This window comes from Vanessa tameamea, chromosome 29 (assembly GCF_037043105.1).
Source record: "Vanessa tameamea isolate UH-Manoa-2023 chromosome 29, ilVanTame1 primary haplotype, whole genome shotgun sequence".
NCBI lineage: Eukaryota > Metazoa > Arthropoda > Insecta > Lepidoptera > Nymphalidae > Vanessa > Vanessa tameamea.
This window is the reverse complement of record NC_087337.1, coordinates 5,361,458-5,377,284: the sequence shown is the minus strand read 5'-3', so window position 1 is coordinate 5,377,284 and position 15,827 is coordinate 5,361,458. Positions and strand designations below refer to the sequence as shown.

Genomic DNA, 15,827 nt, shown 5'->3' with positions numbered 1-15,827 from the left:
AAAGGTTTTAATGGCAGACTAAATACAAAGATATCTGACGTTTATTTTTTGATTCTGTTGACACGTAAAAGAATATTTTAATCGGTCAAGAAAATTTGCTTGTGAAATTTTAATGTTCTAATTAGATAAAAAATTATAATATGGTTAGATATGGAGACTGCGGCTGATGTTTGGAGAATAAAGGTAATTCCTACATAATATATAGTATAACAAAATAGGTTTTATACTCTCTATTTATAAAATCCATAATTAAACCTCTCGGATCGGAATGTGCAGAATGGTGATGGAGGATGAAAATAAATTATAAAACATAAATAACATAGAGGATGTGTGGTGGCGAAAATGGATACACTAAGATTATATAAGAGGAAGCCTAAAGGTCGCGCCTCATTACTTAAAGAGTGATGAGCATGAGCCTACAGGGATGTATGTATGGATGTAGGGTGTGAGGGATGTGAGATGAACTATCAGATGACGAATAATAGAAATGAATCGAAGGAAAAGACCAACTCCGACACCAAAGACTCCGGAAAGACTATTATAGATCTATTCGTTCACGAGGGCGTGATCCTCCATGTTAAATTATTATTGGCGTGCATTAGATGAGTGACGCTGGTGCTTACAAGATATCTTAGTGGGCGAGGGCGTTAGACAATTACGAGTTAGGACGGCAAAAAAGTACAAATTAGATTATATTTAAGTTTATATTATTAAAACGCCGATAGTTTCGTCGTTTCCGTCAGTGAATAGACGAAATATGGTTTTCATTTTTTAATATTTAATGTGGTAGGCAATCCTGCGAGATTTATTTCATATAGGTTGGGAGAATGGCAATTTTGTAACGTGTTAGTTGGCCACCATAGACATTGGCGCTGTGAGAAACATTAACCATTCCTTACATCGCCAATGCGCCACCAACCTTGGGAACTAAGATGTTATGTCCCTTGTGCCTGTAGTTACACTGGCTCACCTTTCAAACCGGAACACAACAATGTTAAGTATTGCTACTTGCCGCTGTTATCTGATGAGTGGTTGGGTAACTACCGAGAGGGCTTACACAATGCCCTAACAAGTAAAACGCCTCATCAATATTAGATCAATAAGTGGGTTTTATGGGGTGGGTATCCCATGTACATGGGGCACACATAAGGGCTTGGTTACAAATGTTTTTCAAAGGTAATAAGTTAAACAATTGTACTCAGTACTGAGAGGTATTACAGTTTAATAAGACAAAGGAGTGCAACGTTTAGAAATAAAGTCCTTTATTTTTTTCTACTCATATTTCTCGTTTTGAGATGAATCACCGTAGTCGTAATTCACTCAGATATTATTGATTATTTACAATTTTAGCTATTTACACGAAAGAACAAAGAAATCGATGAAACGAGAAAAAAATCAAACGTCGGCGATATCGAGAGAAAGTTCTCGAAGATACCTTCGTGTACGTCATGTCGCTACACCAAATCCAAAACGTGCGGCAGTACAGAGGAGGGCTTGATGTGCAAGAAGCCGCCTCCGATCCCCGATCACTCCTTCGCTAGCCTCAAACAAATCCTCAGCAAGGATTGTTGTAACTGTTGCGGTACCGTTATTGAATTCTTCAAAGAAGCGTTCAAGACTATCCAGGGCTACCCCAAAACTCGGGTGTGCGATATCCTCGCTGATATGAGTGATTACCTCCTCGCAATAGCCAGTGATTGCGTTCTGTTGTTGAGACGATGTTTTCATTATTTTATGTCTGCTAAATAATCGTTTTATTTTTGTATTGTTTTATTTTATTAGTGAAATTGTCTGTTTTAATCTCATTGTCTTTGATTGGTTGAGACTTAAGTGTATATAATATTCGACAGTACTCTGACAGAACATTATGTTAGAGTAAATCTTTGCCGGATGATTCTGTAGTCAGATTATAGTGTTATTAGTATTAAACAGGACAATAACTCAATAGTGATCTTTACTAATATTGATAAAGTAACTCTATCCGTCTTTCAAGGCCAAACCACTTATCCAAGTCTGATGAAAGTTGGTATGAAGTAACCCTAAACTGACCACCATCCTCTAAAACTCGGACGAAAATTCGGGCGACAATCTAGTACCTTATAAATGCTTAAAAACCTACGACCACTCCGAAACACAAAGATTTTTTTTTTTTATGTCATCGGTTGGCTGACGAGTATATGGGCCACCTGATGGTAAGTGGTCACCACCGCCCATAGACAAAGGCGCTGTAAGAAATATTAACCATTCCTTACATCACCTATACGCTACCAACCTTAGGAACTAAGATGTTATGTCCCTTGTGCCTGTTACACTTATTTATGTTATACCTATTACACTGGCTCACTCATCCTTCTAACCGGAACACAACAATACAGTGTACTGTTATTTGGCGGTAGAATATCTGATGAGTAGGTGGTACCTACCCAGACGGGCTTGCACAAAGCCCTACCACCAAGATTTTTCGATAAATAATGTTAGTGGAGACGGGTAATAATACCTCACTGAATTAAACTAGGTGAGAATTAGGATACCAATTTGTAAATACATTAGTATAGTTTCACGACACAGGCGGGTGTCCTCACAAAGATTTTCAAAGTAAATTAATTAATTATAAATTGAAATTCAGTACATACACGATACACGATGCCTAGGTTAACATTTAGCTCATTTGCAAATGGGCAAAATGTATTCAAGATATATATTTATTTGAAATAAAATTAGTAATATATATTCATCTCTTTCTTTATCGCCTCGCCGCGAAGAAAACCGAGAAATCAAGCACGTGTCAAGAAGTTTTCCTCATATATAATTTCAAGCCTTCCAAACTGAAAAGGAGAGGAGTATTTTCGTTCCCTTTTCAATAGTGCAGAGATTAATTTACGAGGCTTATGAAAATAAATCAAGTTATTGATATTATTATATGAAAAATAGTGTAGGATCAAATTGTTCCTCAAAAACAATTTTTGTATATATTTTTGCGACTTTCTGGTTGCTAAATACTACCCATGGGAGGTAGGGACGCTCACTAATTCCGTTGAGATGATCTCAGTGTCCGCCCAGTTGCGAGTACACTGCCGTGCCTCAGAAATGAATTTCGATCTCTTTGGAACGATATACAGAATAACCTAATCAAACCATCTGAAGAATAAGCCAACTAATTTAGACGTTGAATTGACGTAATTATTGTATTTGATCGACATCTTGAATATATCAGTATTTAAAACGGGATATTTACCATGTTTTTAATTTTTATTTGGTGGAGTCTCGTGAACAAGACATTCAACCAGACATTCAATCAGACCAAATAAAAAAAACATGGTAAATATCCCGTTTTAAATACTGATAGTAATAAAGATGACCATGTTAATTTAAAATCTTATATCTTGAATATAATCTGTGGTATTCAGTAGGCACGGGCGATATCTGAATTTTGTGACATCGGCTGTGTAACGGATACTTGGATTAAATATCGGTGTTGACATCCGATTTTAGATTCGTTTCGATATATCGGACACATGCCTAGTATTCAGTATGGATTCAAGTGTAAGTAAAATTAAAGTGCCTAAAAGTATTTAATGAAATAGTGTTGTATTATAAATAAAGATATATTAATCATAAACTCTCAGTAGTGCACAATATAGCAGAGTTATTAGCGAATCGCATGGAATATGTAAATCGAAGGTTTGTTTATGTCTACTGCGATTATAACACAAAAGCGCGCGAAACGACGCGTATTTTTCTTAATACGTCAAAAGTTCTGTCACTTTAATTATTGACGTATTAATCCTACACACACTACCGGGATTCGCACTCGCTTATAATCTGAGATTTACTCCTTTGGTTAGGCACACTTGAATTATTTACACATCTAGAAAGAGTACGCATTATAAAATAACTAAAACTTTATTATCTTAGTGTGCCAACAGTTGGTTACTTTTTTCGACGCGTTCTCAGCTTTGACAGTCTAGCTAGACATATTAATAATCAAAGGCTTAATTATGTAATTTATTTCTAAACTGACATAAATTGGTAAAATAAAACATATATAAAACTTAATTTATTTATTCATATATTTTTTTCTTTATACAAAATCAACAACCTTTAAAAGTGAGAAAAATTTACAACACCAAGTTTTGCGTGAAAAATTATTGCTACAACACAACCGCCCAGAGCAGCCTATCAAAGAATTAAATGTACAACTTATTCTAAGTAACGTGCAATTTTAAATAACTATTTTTTCATCTGTTGAGATCGTATTAAAACCGTGCATTATAACATTGGGCAATAATTCTTAATAAGGGATAAAGTAATTGCAATATATTGAAATTAATGGCGCAATCTTGTTTAAAGTATTTCCCGCCAATTTAGACGTCAACATTTTTTGACATTGCAAAATCAATAAATTTTAGAAAATTTTAATTGCAATACCATGAAATAAAAAGACACCATCGTGTTTTAAAAATCCCGCCATTTTAGACGTCAACATTTTATTTTATAAACTTTATAAAATAAAACTTTAGAAAACTGTAATTGCAAAACACAAAAGACGCCATCTTATTTGAAGAATTTCCCGCCATTTTAGATGGTAATATTTTTTGACAGCGACATGTTGCAAATATTAAAAAAAACAAACCTTAATAATATTGGATGGGTTCAAATCTTAACTTGATATTTGGACCACTGTACAAAACGTTTAATTACAAACAATACAAAAACTTAATATTGTTTAATATTTACATTTTGAAAAATATACATTTAAAAAAAATCGCACCGTTTTTCTCTACACCGTTAAAATAATACCTAGTTTTAATATACATAGCAATAAAAGCAATTGTCTGTTTGACAGACTAAATCTCCTAACTTTAACGATACTTAAAAACGTTTGGGTAAAACCTGAACCAATTTTAATAATAGTTTAATCATTTTAAACAAACCATCACATAATCTTATAATGTATCGTTGCCAGTAAATTATTAATTAAAATAAGTACAATATTAACCAACACCACTTGTGATGAACACTAAAACGAATGGTTTTCGACATTAATTACCAGTTTTAAAAAATCATCCATACAGTAACAGTACAATAGAAAGTTACTTGACGTTTTTTTCTTTTCTTTACCTAAAATCAAAGATTCTATTAGTTACCAACGTTCTTGTGTAACCGAAAAAAAACAGTCATGGATGTAGCTAGATAGGGCCATATAAAAATCTATAAGATAAATTAAATTAATTAAAACTATCAAATATTTTTAAAATAATCACAAGTTGCAAGTCAAGGAGTGCTCTAAAGTTTCTGTGCTCTCTTCTGTGTGGTCCCCGGTACCCAGCTACATCCATGTGTTTAAAAAAAAAAAAACTAAAACCGTACAAACTAAACAACATACCCGCATCAAGGTACCCATATTTATAATAAAAAAATACATAAAAATATATCACTTTATATAAACCTGTTTTTAATCAATATACTTTAATTTTGGTCTCAATATTTAAATCTTATGTCAATATTTATAATAAAAAAAAAAAAAAACAAAATCGACATTAGTTGCCCAAATATTTGACAGGTAAAAATTGTTCACTCGATATTAGTTCACAGGTAAGTTGCACTTATAATAACATTGACTCGACTCGACTCAAGCGGAATGTCCCATGAGCGGTACAGACGATAGCCCATACTGTTTCTCCAGTCTGAAATTATAATCCTGCGTACCATGTATAGTCCTCACATGAATCCTGAGATAACTGGGCCGCGTGAAGAACTTATAGCAGATATGACATTGGTATTTTTTCAAGCCCGTGTGAGTCTCGAGATGTCTTTTCAGCTTGCCTTTGGTTATGAAACCCTTGCCGCACTGCTGACAGATGAACGGCTTCTCTTTAGTATGAGTAAAACTATGTAATTTTAAATAATAATGTAGTTTAAAGCCTTTATTGCATATTTTACAAATATGTTTCTTCTCTTTAGCCTTTTCGTTGTCTTCTACGGCTATTTTGGAACCGTGGCTCTTCAAATGCTCCTCCAAGTAGTAAAAGTGCTGGAATATCTCCCCGCAGATGTTGCAGACGCGGCTCCGCTCGTCGGCCGGCACGATGTCGGTGAGCGCGGAGGGCGCGTCCGGCGTCTTCGGGATCTTACGCGCGTTTTGTAACACCATCGCCAGGATCTCGTTACGATTCTCCTCTTGAATTCTGAAAGGAAACAATAAGTTTATTTAAAATGTCGGTAGTTAAATAAAAAGTCGTTGACCTTGCTTGATTGGGCGTTATCAATTAATATACCGCCCGGAAAACTCACACCCCCTGCCCTGTGACTGTGGTGAAGTATTACGGTTCCGTTTAGTACAACGTCTCCTTCCGTACTGACTTGACGCGATTTACGCGTAAAAAATATATTTAAAAAGATATTCTGCAAATATAAGCCGAAGGTTCCCTCAGTTTTGTATTATTTAATATTCCGATGTAAATAAGAAATATTTTTCATAGACAGCTTAGAAAAAATAAACTAATAACGACAAAATCAGAGTCTTCTTCTAATTACTTTGAATTATTTTTTTAACAAATATGTTATGCCGTATGTCGTGTAGGTTAACATATATACATTTTAAAGATTTACTTGTTAAAACTACAGAGAAAAAAGAAATCAAAGTATTACAAATTTTGCTATAAGTTCTTAATGAGAAGCAAAGTTCTCGAGTTGGAAAAACTGTTGTGAATTGAACAATTAACACAATTTCTTTGGAAGACATATTCATTTTAATAAACAATTCCTTCCTGGACACGGTATTCGTTTCTGTAATGAGATTTTTAACGCTCATGTCTAAAAACATTGATAAATAAAGCATATATTACTCAATACAAAATGATATTAAAATAAATAAAAAAGTATGGACTTAGTATTTGTTGACTACTAAGATAAATAAAAAATTAATTGCACTTTACTGACAAACTCCGTAATAAAAGTGGAAAAGAGTTACTACTGAGTTTCTTGCCGGTTTATTTCGATAGAATCTACTTTCCAAACCGGTGGTACCTTAACATTTAATTCAACAGTGTAACATGACCTTCAAAAGTACTTTATGAGCCTACTCGAATAAAGAATATTTTAATTTGATTATTTGCATACTACATAACCAAATCTATAAACAAATCACACTAGAGAATGAATCATAGAGATCGATCGTTGCAGCTACTACAGTCCCACTGCTGGGCAAAGACCTAAGGCACGAGACCGTGTAGCACACGCGAAGAGACTCACAGGCCCTCCTTCTGGTGGGTGGCGAGATGCATCTGCACGTGGTACTTGGTGTTGAACATGTGCGCGCACACGGGGCACTCGTAGCGCAGCACGAACTTGTCGGCGCGGTGGCTCACGATGTGGCGCTGCAGCTTGCACTGCGCGTTGAAGCTCTTCGTGCAGATGTCGCAGATGTACTCCTTCTCGGGCTTGTGGTTCTTCCGGTGGTATATCTGCGGACAGCCGGCGATGATGCTCATGTACCACCAAACGGACCACCCGGTGGTAGATGGTAACCAACTCGCATAAATAATGGCGCCGTGTGAAATATTAACCTTGAGAACTGAGAGGTTATGTCCCTCGTGACTGTAATTACACTGGCTCACTCACTCTTCAAGCCTGAACACAACAAACGAGTATTGTATTTGGCGGGAGAATACTGGAGTGACCACCAAGTTTTATCATACATCTACAACGTATCTCCTGACCGACTTCCTGATTTATAAGTCGCAGTGGACGCATAACCACAATACAGTCAATTTCCTCTCATAATCCGAATGGACGAGGAATTCCACACAACCGAAAAGACTTCGGACTCAGAACTATAAATCAGTATACTATAAGATGTTGTATACCCCGTGTCTGTAATAACACTGACTGGCAGGCAGGCGGGCGGGCAGTCAGTGTTATACCCCCCCCCCCCCCCCAAACCAAAACAGTTTCACAAAATTGTAATCTATGCATACTGTTTTTTTAAAACTGTGGTCGAACTAATAAATCGCCCCGACAATGCGGACAAACACACGCTGCATTATGTCATCCGAGACATGCAGGTTTCCTCACGACGTTAACCTCCACCACTGACCGCGAGACGACTCATTCACCACAAAAACAAAACAAGTTTAGATTTTTCGTTCTCTCGCTGCCGCTCACCATTGTCTCGCGTTTCTTGTAACCCTTCCCGCATATCGTGCACAGGTAGGGCTTCGGGCCGTCGTGCGTCGCCTCGTGGGCCTTCAACGTCGCCTCGTCCTGTTGCTCGTCGAGGCAGAAAGTGCATTTGTAGACTATCGACTCGCCTTCGTGGGACTTTTTGTGTACCTGAAAAGTTACAAATGTGATGGCAGGTTAGTGATCTCGGTGGTACCACATATTTGTAGGTCGCTATTCGATGGTAACACGAATAGTGCTACCATTAATTTGTCTGTCCGTAAATATACGTTCCCGTTTGATATATTAGAGGAAATATAATTTGATATTAAACTCTTTGTAATTCTATCGAAATTGGAGAAAAAAAAACCGTTTAAGTGTTTTCGAAACGAACGTTGCCAAAATTGGTATTTTTATTGTACAGACGAACAGATCAGTTGACTGTCCATAATTTTTTTTTATTATTACTTAACATTGGTAGGCAAATGGTAAACCTGATGTTAAGTGGTCACCACCACCAATAATCATGAATAGAAATATCAACCGTTTCCTACAATACCAAAGCCAAAAACCTTGGGAATTCAGATCTTGTGTCCCGTGTGCCTGTACTTACACTGACTCACCCTTCAAACCAGACTATACACTGTTGTTAGACCAATGAATATGTATTAAGTGGGGGGGGGAGACCTAACCAAGATTACAACACAAACATCCACCACAAAGAGGCATATAACACAAATCTCGCTCACCTGTAATGTCTCCAGATGTAAAAATCTCTTCTGACAGAACTCGCAGGCGTGAGGTCGTTTCTGATAGAGCTTTTTCTTCTTATCCGAACTCCTCGGTTTCTTCGAGAACTTCGCGAGGGCTTTCTTCATTTTTGATCTGTTGAATGCCAATATTTTAGTTAATAATAACAATGTCGAAGGAAAGGCCGATCTCAAGGGAGACCAGCCAGCAGCAGCAGACGCAGAACATCCACGGATAGTCCACGTGTGCGCAACAGAGGAGCACTCTCTATTCTCTCCCTCGAAAAGTCTTCCGGGAGGAACCAACGGCTTTACGTGCGCACCGAAGCCCGGGAGTATACACACTTCCAACTCCGAGCCGTTACCGAGAATTTTTCGACAAAAACACCCAACAATTTTCTATCAGCTCGACTTGGTGTTCCAATTCGCGAACTCGGGCTCTTCCTTATATCTAGCCACTAGACCAACGAGGTTTATATTTAATACAATTGATATAAACTAATCTATGTTAACATGGACTTCCAGATAGTTTGTCTGTAATTACACTGGCTGACTCACAAGTCGACTTCGGACACAGCACAGGACTGTTGTCATAACGTCACCATTGTCCATAGACACCAGGCTATCTAAGGTGGAATTCCTATTTAGTCTGAAGTAACCCTAGCTTTGGCTATGTATAGTTTTGTTTCAGCCTCTTGCCGTCTACTGCTAAACGAAAGCCTCCCCCAAAGAATCTGAAATTTCTGTATCGTCCAAATATCTGAATAAAAAACTGACAAAAAAAGAACCAGAGTTCCTTTCGCCGGTTCTTCTCAGGTCAGGGCGTTTCCTTTTCCGAACCGGTCGTAGTGTTTCATTTGACTATCAATTAGTAAGTGTAATGCTTCCATATTGAATAAAGGAATTTCATAACAAGTAAATGTCCCACAAGTGGGCAAACTCATCCTCTTTTCTCCATAACTTTTATGCCAGAAATTCTCTGACAAATCCTCAAACTTCTCAAACTCAGGGTTTCCTCAAATTTTCCTTCACGAGATGACTTATAAATAAACGACCCTCCAAGCTTACTTTAAGATACACGAGGTCTAACCGCTGGGTTACCAGCGCCATCGTCCTGTGTGTTTACAGTAAGATACTCACTTTTTCTTATCATCAACCGCCTCGCCATCTTTCAGCGGTTCCAATTTAATATCTAAGTTTTCTGTTTTCACTTCATCATCTGGAATAGAAAATATATTATTTATTAAAACTTTTATCAACCAACAACCACCACCACAGCGTTACCAAGCTTGGGAACTAAGATGTTATGTCTTGACTGTAGTTACACTGACTCACTCACCCTTCACACCGGAACACAACGATACTGAATTCGGTGTTAGATTGTAGGTAGGTGGTACCTACCCAGACGGGTCTGCACAAAGATACCACCAAGTAAATAAAACAAAGGTTAGGGTTCACCATTCTAACGGCAAGAATCGTTCTGGTAGATAAACAACTTTGACCTTGAATCGACGTTACGTCATTGGTCGAGTTCTTAATAATCTGTGGCCAATCGAATAATATAAAAATAGCTTCGAGCTGCTACTGAGAATATTTAAGACAGGAGCGTCGGGCGCGCCTCACCGTCCCAGCACTGCGGGTGCGTGAGCACGTGGCGGTGCATCTTGCTGGAGGTGATGAAGCCGGCGCCGCACACGTAGCACTTGTAGGGCCGCTCGCCGCTGTGCGTGCGCGCGTGCACGCGCAGGTACGACGCGCTGCTCACGCGCTTGCCGCACTCGCCGCACTGCAGGCGGTCGCCGGGGGGGGGCGGCGACGGCGGCCGCGGGGGGGCGGCGCACGTGTTGGACGGGAAGTAGTCCGAGTCGGACGCGCTGCGTTGCGTTGTCATTATTGTATGTATAAATTAGTTAATCCCATTTAAAAGAGGCTTTTTATGCTTTCAGCGTTACAAAGTTACATTTTTAAGAGGGGTTTACTACGTCTAACGCCTGAGCTATGGCGTTAAAGCAGGTGAAATCGCGCGAAGCAGCCGACATTACATATTGGGTTAAACGCGCCTGTTTCGAACCCACGTTAATAAACGATACAAAAATACTCCATCGAATCGTTGACATATATCTGAGAACAGCTCAAACAAACATACAAATTATATTTATTTAGATATATAATATAAATACATATCAACTTCATAAGGAAAACATACGAAAATAAATGTCCGCCTCGCAGAGGACCATCTTTGTAAATTAAACTAACAAACACTCACAAAGCATTCCCAACAATAACTTTAAAAAAAAAAAACTCACTTCTCATCCTTCAAATCGTCTCTAAAATCGTCTAGATCGTCACTCTTCTCCTCAAAATCCGCCTCTTGTTTGAAGTCGACTTCATCCATATCGACCTTGACTTCTTCGATCTTCAATTCTACCTTTTCTTCGTCCTTTACGACATTTTCCTTCAAATCGTTATCACCTGTTCCCATATTCGGCCAATCGCTCGACCACAAATCCTCCGTTTTCGGCTTCGACTTTTCACTCTCGGACTTCTCACGCAGCTGTTCCTCTAGTTCTTTTAAATATGGCAATATGGCATTGTAATCTAGAAAAGAATATAGCATATTTATAATACAAAAATATACCATAATATATTTTAATAACAACATGTGATCTTTCTGACCGATTTCAGCCCTGGCAAACATTGATGATGCTTGGTGGTAGAACTCTTTACAAACGCGTCTTGGTGGGTACCACTCAATCATTACAGACCACCAAACAGCAGTCAAATCAAATCAAAATATACTTTATTCGAGTAAACTTTTACATGAACCTCTCAATAATTTTACAGAATTGTATCCACCGATGAATTATATTCCACAGAGAAGAACCGCTCCAATATTTAAAAAGTTTGGAGACACATTGGTTATAATATTGAAATTATTTATGGCGACAATATCTATGAGAGATAGTGACCACTTGCAAATATAAAATGAGCGCTACCACTGAGGGTAACTTTTAATCTTCAGCTTTAAAAATAGTTAACCTTAATCAGTCCACTGTAAGACTAAGGACTCCCTGGCACACCACTGAGCTCAGTACTCAACAAATTAAGTATAAACAATACTTTTATTTCACATACCATATGGTTCCCCCTCCAGTTTATCATCTGGATGTTTCTTATCAAAATGGCGGGTCAGGAATTCGAATCTGCATCAAGACAAAATACATTCATTTATATATAAACGTGTATATAAATTCACTTAACATATTTATCATCTAAACTTTTAATTCTTATTTAACAAAACAAATTAAAAGTAAGCATGTCTGTCTGTTGCACTTTCACGTCCAAACTACTGAACTGAATTTGATGAAATACTATCATAGACTATTTCATATGCCCAGTGGCGGACTAACAGGGGGCCTCCAGTCTTGGGGGGCCCCCAAATGCATCCCCGTTCCCCTGAGCAAATCCTGAACAAGAATTTAAAAATGTGCTTAATACTTACATAATTTCATCAAGGTAACAATATGCTTTAGAGCCATCTAGACTTTTGTGACAAATGTAAACTGAATATTATGAGTTTTTTAAGGCTGGGGTGCCTCATTTAGCTTTGCCGCCACGGGCCTCCTTCTTAAAGCCCGTCACTGCTTATGCCTAACACCAGATGATATTACCTAAAACGCGAGCGGAGCCGCGGGCAACCAGTATACAGTATTTACCTTGAGAAGTATCTATAACATATCCGACACTGGTACCGGATGGCGAGATGAAATCTTTTATTGTGTCGTCCGAGCTTGCTGGCTGTGATGAAGGACTGGCCGCACTCCGCGCACGTGTACGGCTTTTCATCTGAAATATTTTGGAGGATAATTTTTTAAAAATTATTATCAGTAAATTTTGAGACACTGTGACAAGTTGCTCAAAATAGACTTCATGCCTCATCTTTGATACAATGTTTTTTTTATTACAAGTTTTAATTGTGAATGTTTAATTGAGTGAGCGTTAAAGTATTGGTGTAAACCCAATAAATGTAACTAAGATGTTATTCCTTGTGTAATTACACTGGCTCACTCCCTCCAAACCGGTACACTATACTAAGTATTGCTGTTTAGTGGTAGAATATCTAATAAGCAAATGGTAACTACCAAGACAGGTTTGCACAAAAACATACCAACTAAACTATTTCAGCAAAACTATCCATGTTTATTTAATACACACCTGTATGAGATCTGACGTGTAACTTTAAATAATAACTCAACGTAAACTGTTTCTGGCATGCAAAACATTTGTATATCTTCTGTAGATTCTGTATTTCCTGTTTATTCATTGGTTCCCTCGTACTTGCATCCGTCGTTGCAATATTGTCATTTTTCTTCTCATTAATCACTCCATTCTCATTCTCCTTTGAGCTTTGGTTGTCCGATTCTGTGTAGTTGATCAGGTCTGATGCCTTCTCGCTGCCAATGTATCCGTCCTCTGGTTTAATTTCGATATCAACATCCGTTTCCAATTTGACGAAATTCTTCTGTTTCTTTTTATTCTTCTTCATTTCCTTCTTTAACTTTTTTTTTTTAATCTGATTTTTTATTCTCAAATCGTAACTTGTTATTCTGTCCTTGTGTATTGTGACGTGTGTGTCCAGTTCGTGTAGCGATTTGAAACATATGTTGCATACTGAGCACCCGTAGAAGGGAAAGTCCTTTTCTGTTATTTTCTCCGAGAAATATTTGCTTCGTTCCTTTTTAATTCTTCTTTTATTGATGTTTTCGGTTATATCTGGTTTTATATCAACGTCTGTACTAATTTCATTGCTCGTAGTTTCAGTGTTGTTTATGCTTGAATTCGTTGGTTCATTATTACTGACATTATTCGGAGGTAGGCTATCGGTTATTTCTGGTACGTTGTGCTTAACTTCACTAGTGTGCGGTGCATGATTATAATAGTTAAACGTAGTTTGGTATTGCTCTAGTTTTATGGGATACGGGTACGTTGTATGGCCTATGTTTTCAGTGTACGGTAAATTTTCATAACCTTCAAAGTTGTGGAATGTATTTATGCTATAGTTGCTCAACGGATCCACTTCTGGTGCCATATTCTCATTCATGTTGGAACCTGAAATTAGTAATGAAATAAGTTAATATATGTCTAAGCACTGAAATTGTTTATGATAATGAAACGATCACGTCATCATTACTTAAATTATAAATATATATATTTGTTTTAATAATATACGTTCATTAAATAAAATTTCAGTAGTTCTGTATTTGTTTTTGTTTGCTGAATAAAAAAAGTATACATGTCTATTCCAATCGAAGGAGTAAAACAAACAAATAGCTCAGCTATATCATTCAAAATAAAAATCAAAATAGGCTATTGAATCATCATGTAACAATATTGAATTATATGCAAAGCTAGCACTGGTTCGGAAAGTAGAATCTACCAAGAATAACCAGCAAAAACTCAGTAGTTACCTTTTCCAACATTTTAATTACTTAGCATGCTAGTAAAGTATGATTAAATTTATTATAATACAACATTTTTCCACTCAACCACTTATATCTACTTTAATATTAAATTTATTTCAAGGCTCAAATCATAATTTTAGATACTTCATAGATCAATCGAGTTCTAGAACAATTATATTGCGTTAATTCAATATCAAGATCTGTTTATGTCTCTACTCTTTCTGCAATAGTCTCTAAATGAAAGCATACATAATTAATTGTCCATTTCCATTGTAAATGTTAATTATGTTATTTGAAAATGTTAATTGATCGGAAACTTTTGAAATATGCTGCCAAAACAAAAGTGGTCTAGAGACCACTAAATAAAGTTAAAACTTTGGTAAGAAAGTTGTAAAAACAGGTAAAATTATATAAATGTAAATAATTTTATTCTTTAATCATTAAAATTCTCCAACGTTGATATTAGTTTACAAACTAAAAACGTATGACATTTTTTCAACATCTAGCTCTAAACATTAACAACACAATGTGGAAATAAATAAAATACTGTATAAAAGGTCAGCGGTCACTTATTAATTCAAGCTCTAAAAATGTTTTAATAAATTTACTATGCATTTAAAGATTTGTATTTATGTAAACAAAACAGTTACATCTATAAACAATATATGTATAAAATATATTTATAACAAATACGATTAAAGTAATTAGATTTAATTTAAGAAGTACTCACATGCATAAGTGCTAGCGATAAAAAAATATCATTCACGCAAAAAAATTGACAAAACTTAAAGTAAATATAATATAAGTGTTTATAAGCTATAATATAAAATATTACATCGAGTTATGATGTATGACAGCTTACAACTGCGTCGACCAAAAATAATCAATAGGAAAAAAGTGTACCTACTACAGAGGCGACTGTCGTCACGAAAAAAAGCACTTTTTTAACAACACATTTAATGACATTAAAAAAAACACATATTTAACAATACTACGTCCATTATCATGATTTCATAAAGATCCTATTGCTTCATCGTTCATTTTAGTATTACATGAGTTATTTTATTATTTTATTTACTACGTAAAACAATGGTTTAATGTATATTATGAATTACAAATTCACATTTTTTTTTCTCGCGTGACTGGACTGCTGTGGCAACTGGCAGTCACATCAATGTTGCTATATACGAATGTAATTTTGCCTTATCTTAACAAAATAGAGTATTACTCTTTTTAATAATGTGTTTTATTTTCAATCTATTTCTGAAACAGTAAGTTTTTTGATTTTCGTAGCAAACTCTGTCATAAGGCGCCATTTTTTTGTTTGTAAATATTTTTATTTAATCAGTAAATGTAAAATGGTTTTAAAATCGAACATAACCATAACGTGATTTATACTCAGATACCATTTTGTGTACTACTTACAATTTTCAATAATATAATGTAAGCATCA

The 15,827-nt window shown here is 36.3% G+C and overlaps 1 protein-coding gene and 1 long non-coding RNA gene across 4 annotated transcripts; one reads left to right on the top strand and one right to left on the bottom strand.

Moving 5' to 3' along the window:
* Positions 1–95: 95 nt before the first annotated feature.
* LOC135194427 (uncharacterized) lies at positions 96–1,762 on the top strand. The gene is made up of 2 exons (XR_010309769.1): positions 96–183; positions 1,351–1,762. It is a non-coding gene; the product is annotated as an uncharacterized LOC135194427 (long non-coding RNA).
* Positions 1,763–4,046: 2,284 nt separating this feature from the next.
* LOC113392885 (zinc finger protein 14-like) lies at positions 4,047–15,537 on the bottom strand. 3 transcript variants are annotated; one of them, XM_026629495.2, is made up of 11 exons: positions 15,278–15,537; positions 13,128–14,021; positions 12,629–12,758; positions 12,048–12,115; positions 11,219–11,510; positions 10,536–10,786; positions 10,053–10,131; positions 8,913–9,048; positions 8,167–8,334; positions 7,255–7,466; positions 4,047–6,188 (listed from the first exon to the last, which is right to left on the bottom strand). In XM_026629495.2, the coding sequence occupies exons 2-11, from the start codon at positions 14,011–14,013 to the stop codon at positions 5,633–5,635; spliced, it is 2,778 nt and encodes a 925-aa protein (XP_026485280.2). In that variant the 5' UTR covers positions 14,014–14,021; positions 15,278–15,537; the 3' UTR covers positions 4,047–5,632. The 3 variants fall into 3 exon arrangements, with proteins under 3 accessions (XP_026485280.2, XP_026485281.2, XP_064075835.1); XM_026629496.2 differs by having other exon boundaries at positions 15,282–15,537; XM_064219765.1 differs by lacking the exon at positions 15,278–15,537 and adding an exon at positions 15,141–15,252.
* Positions 15,538–15,827: the final 290 nt, after the last annotated feature.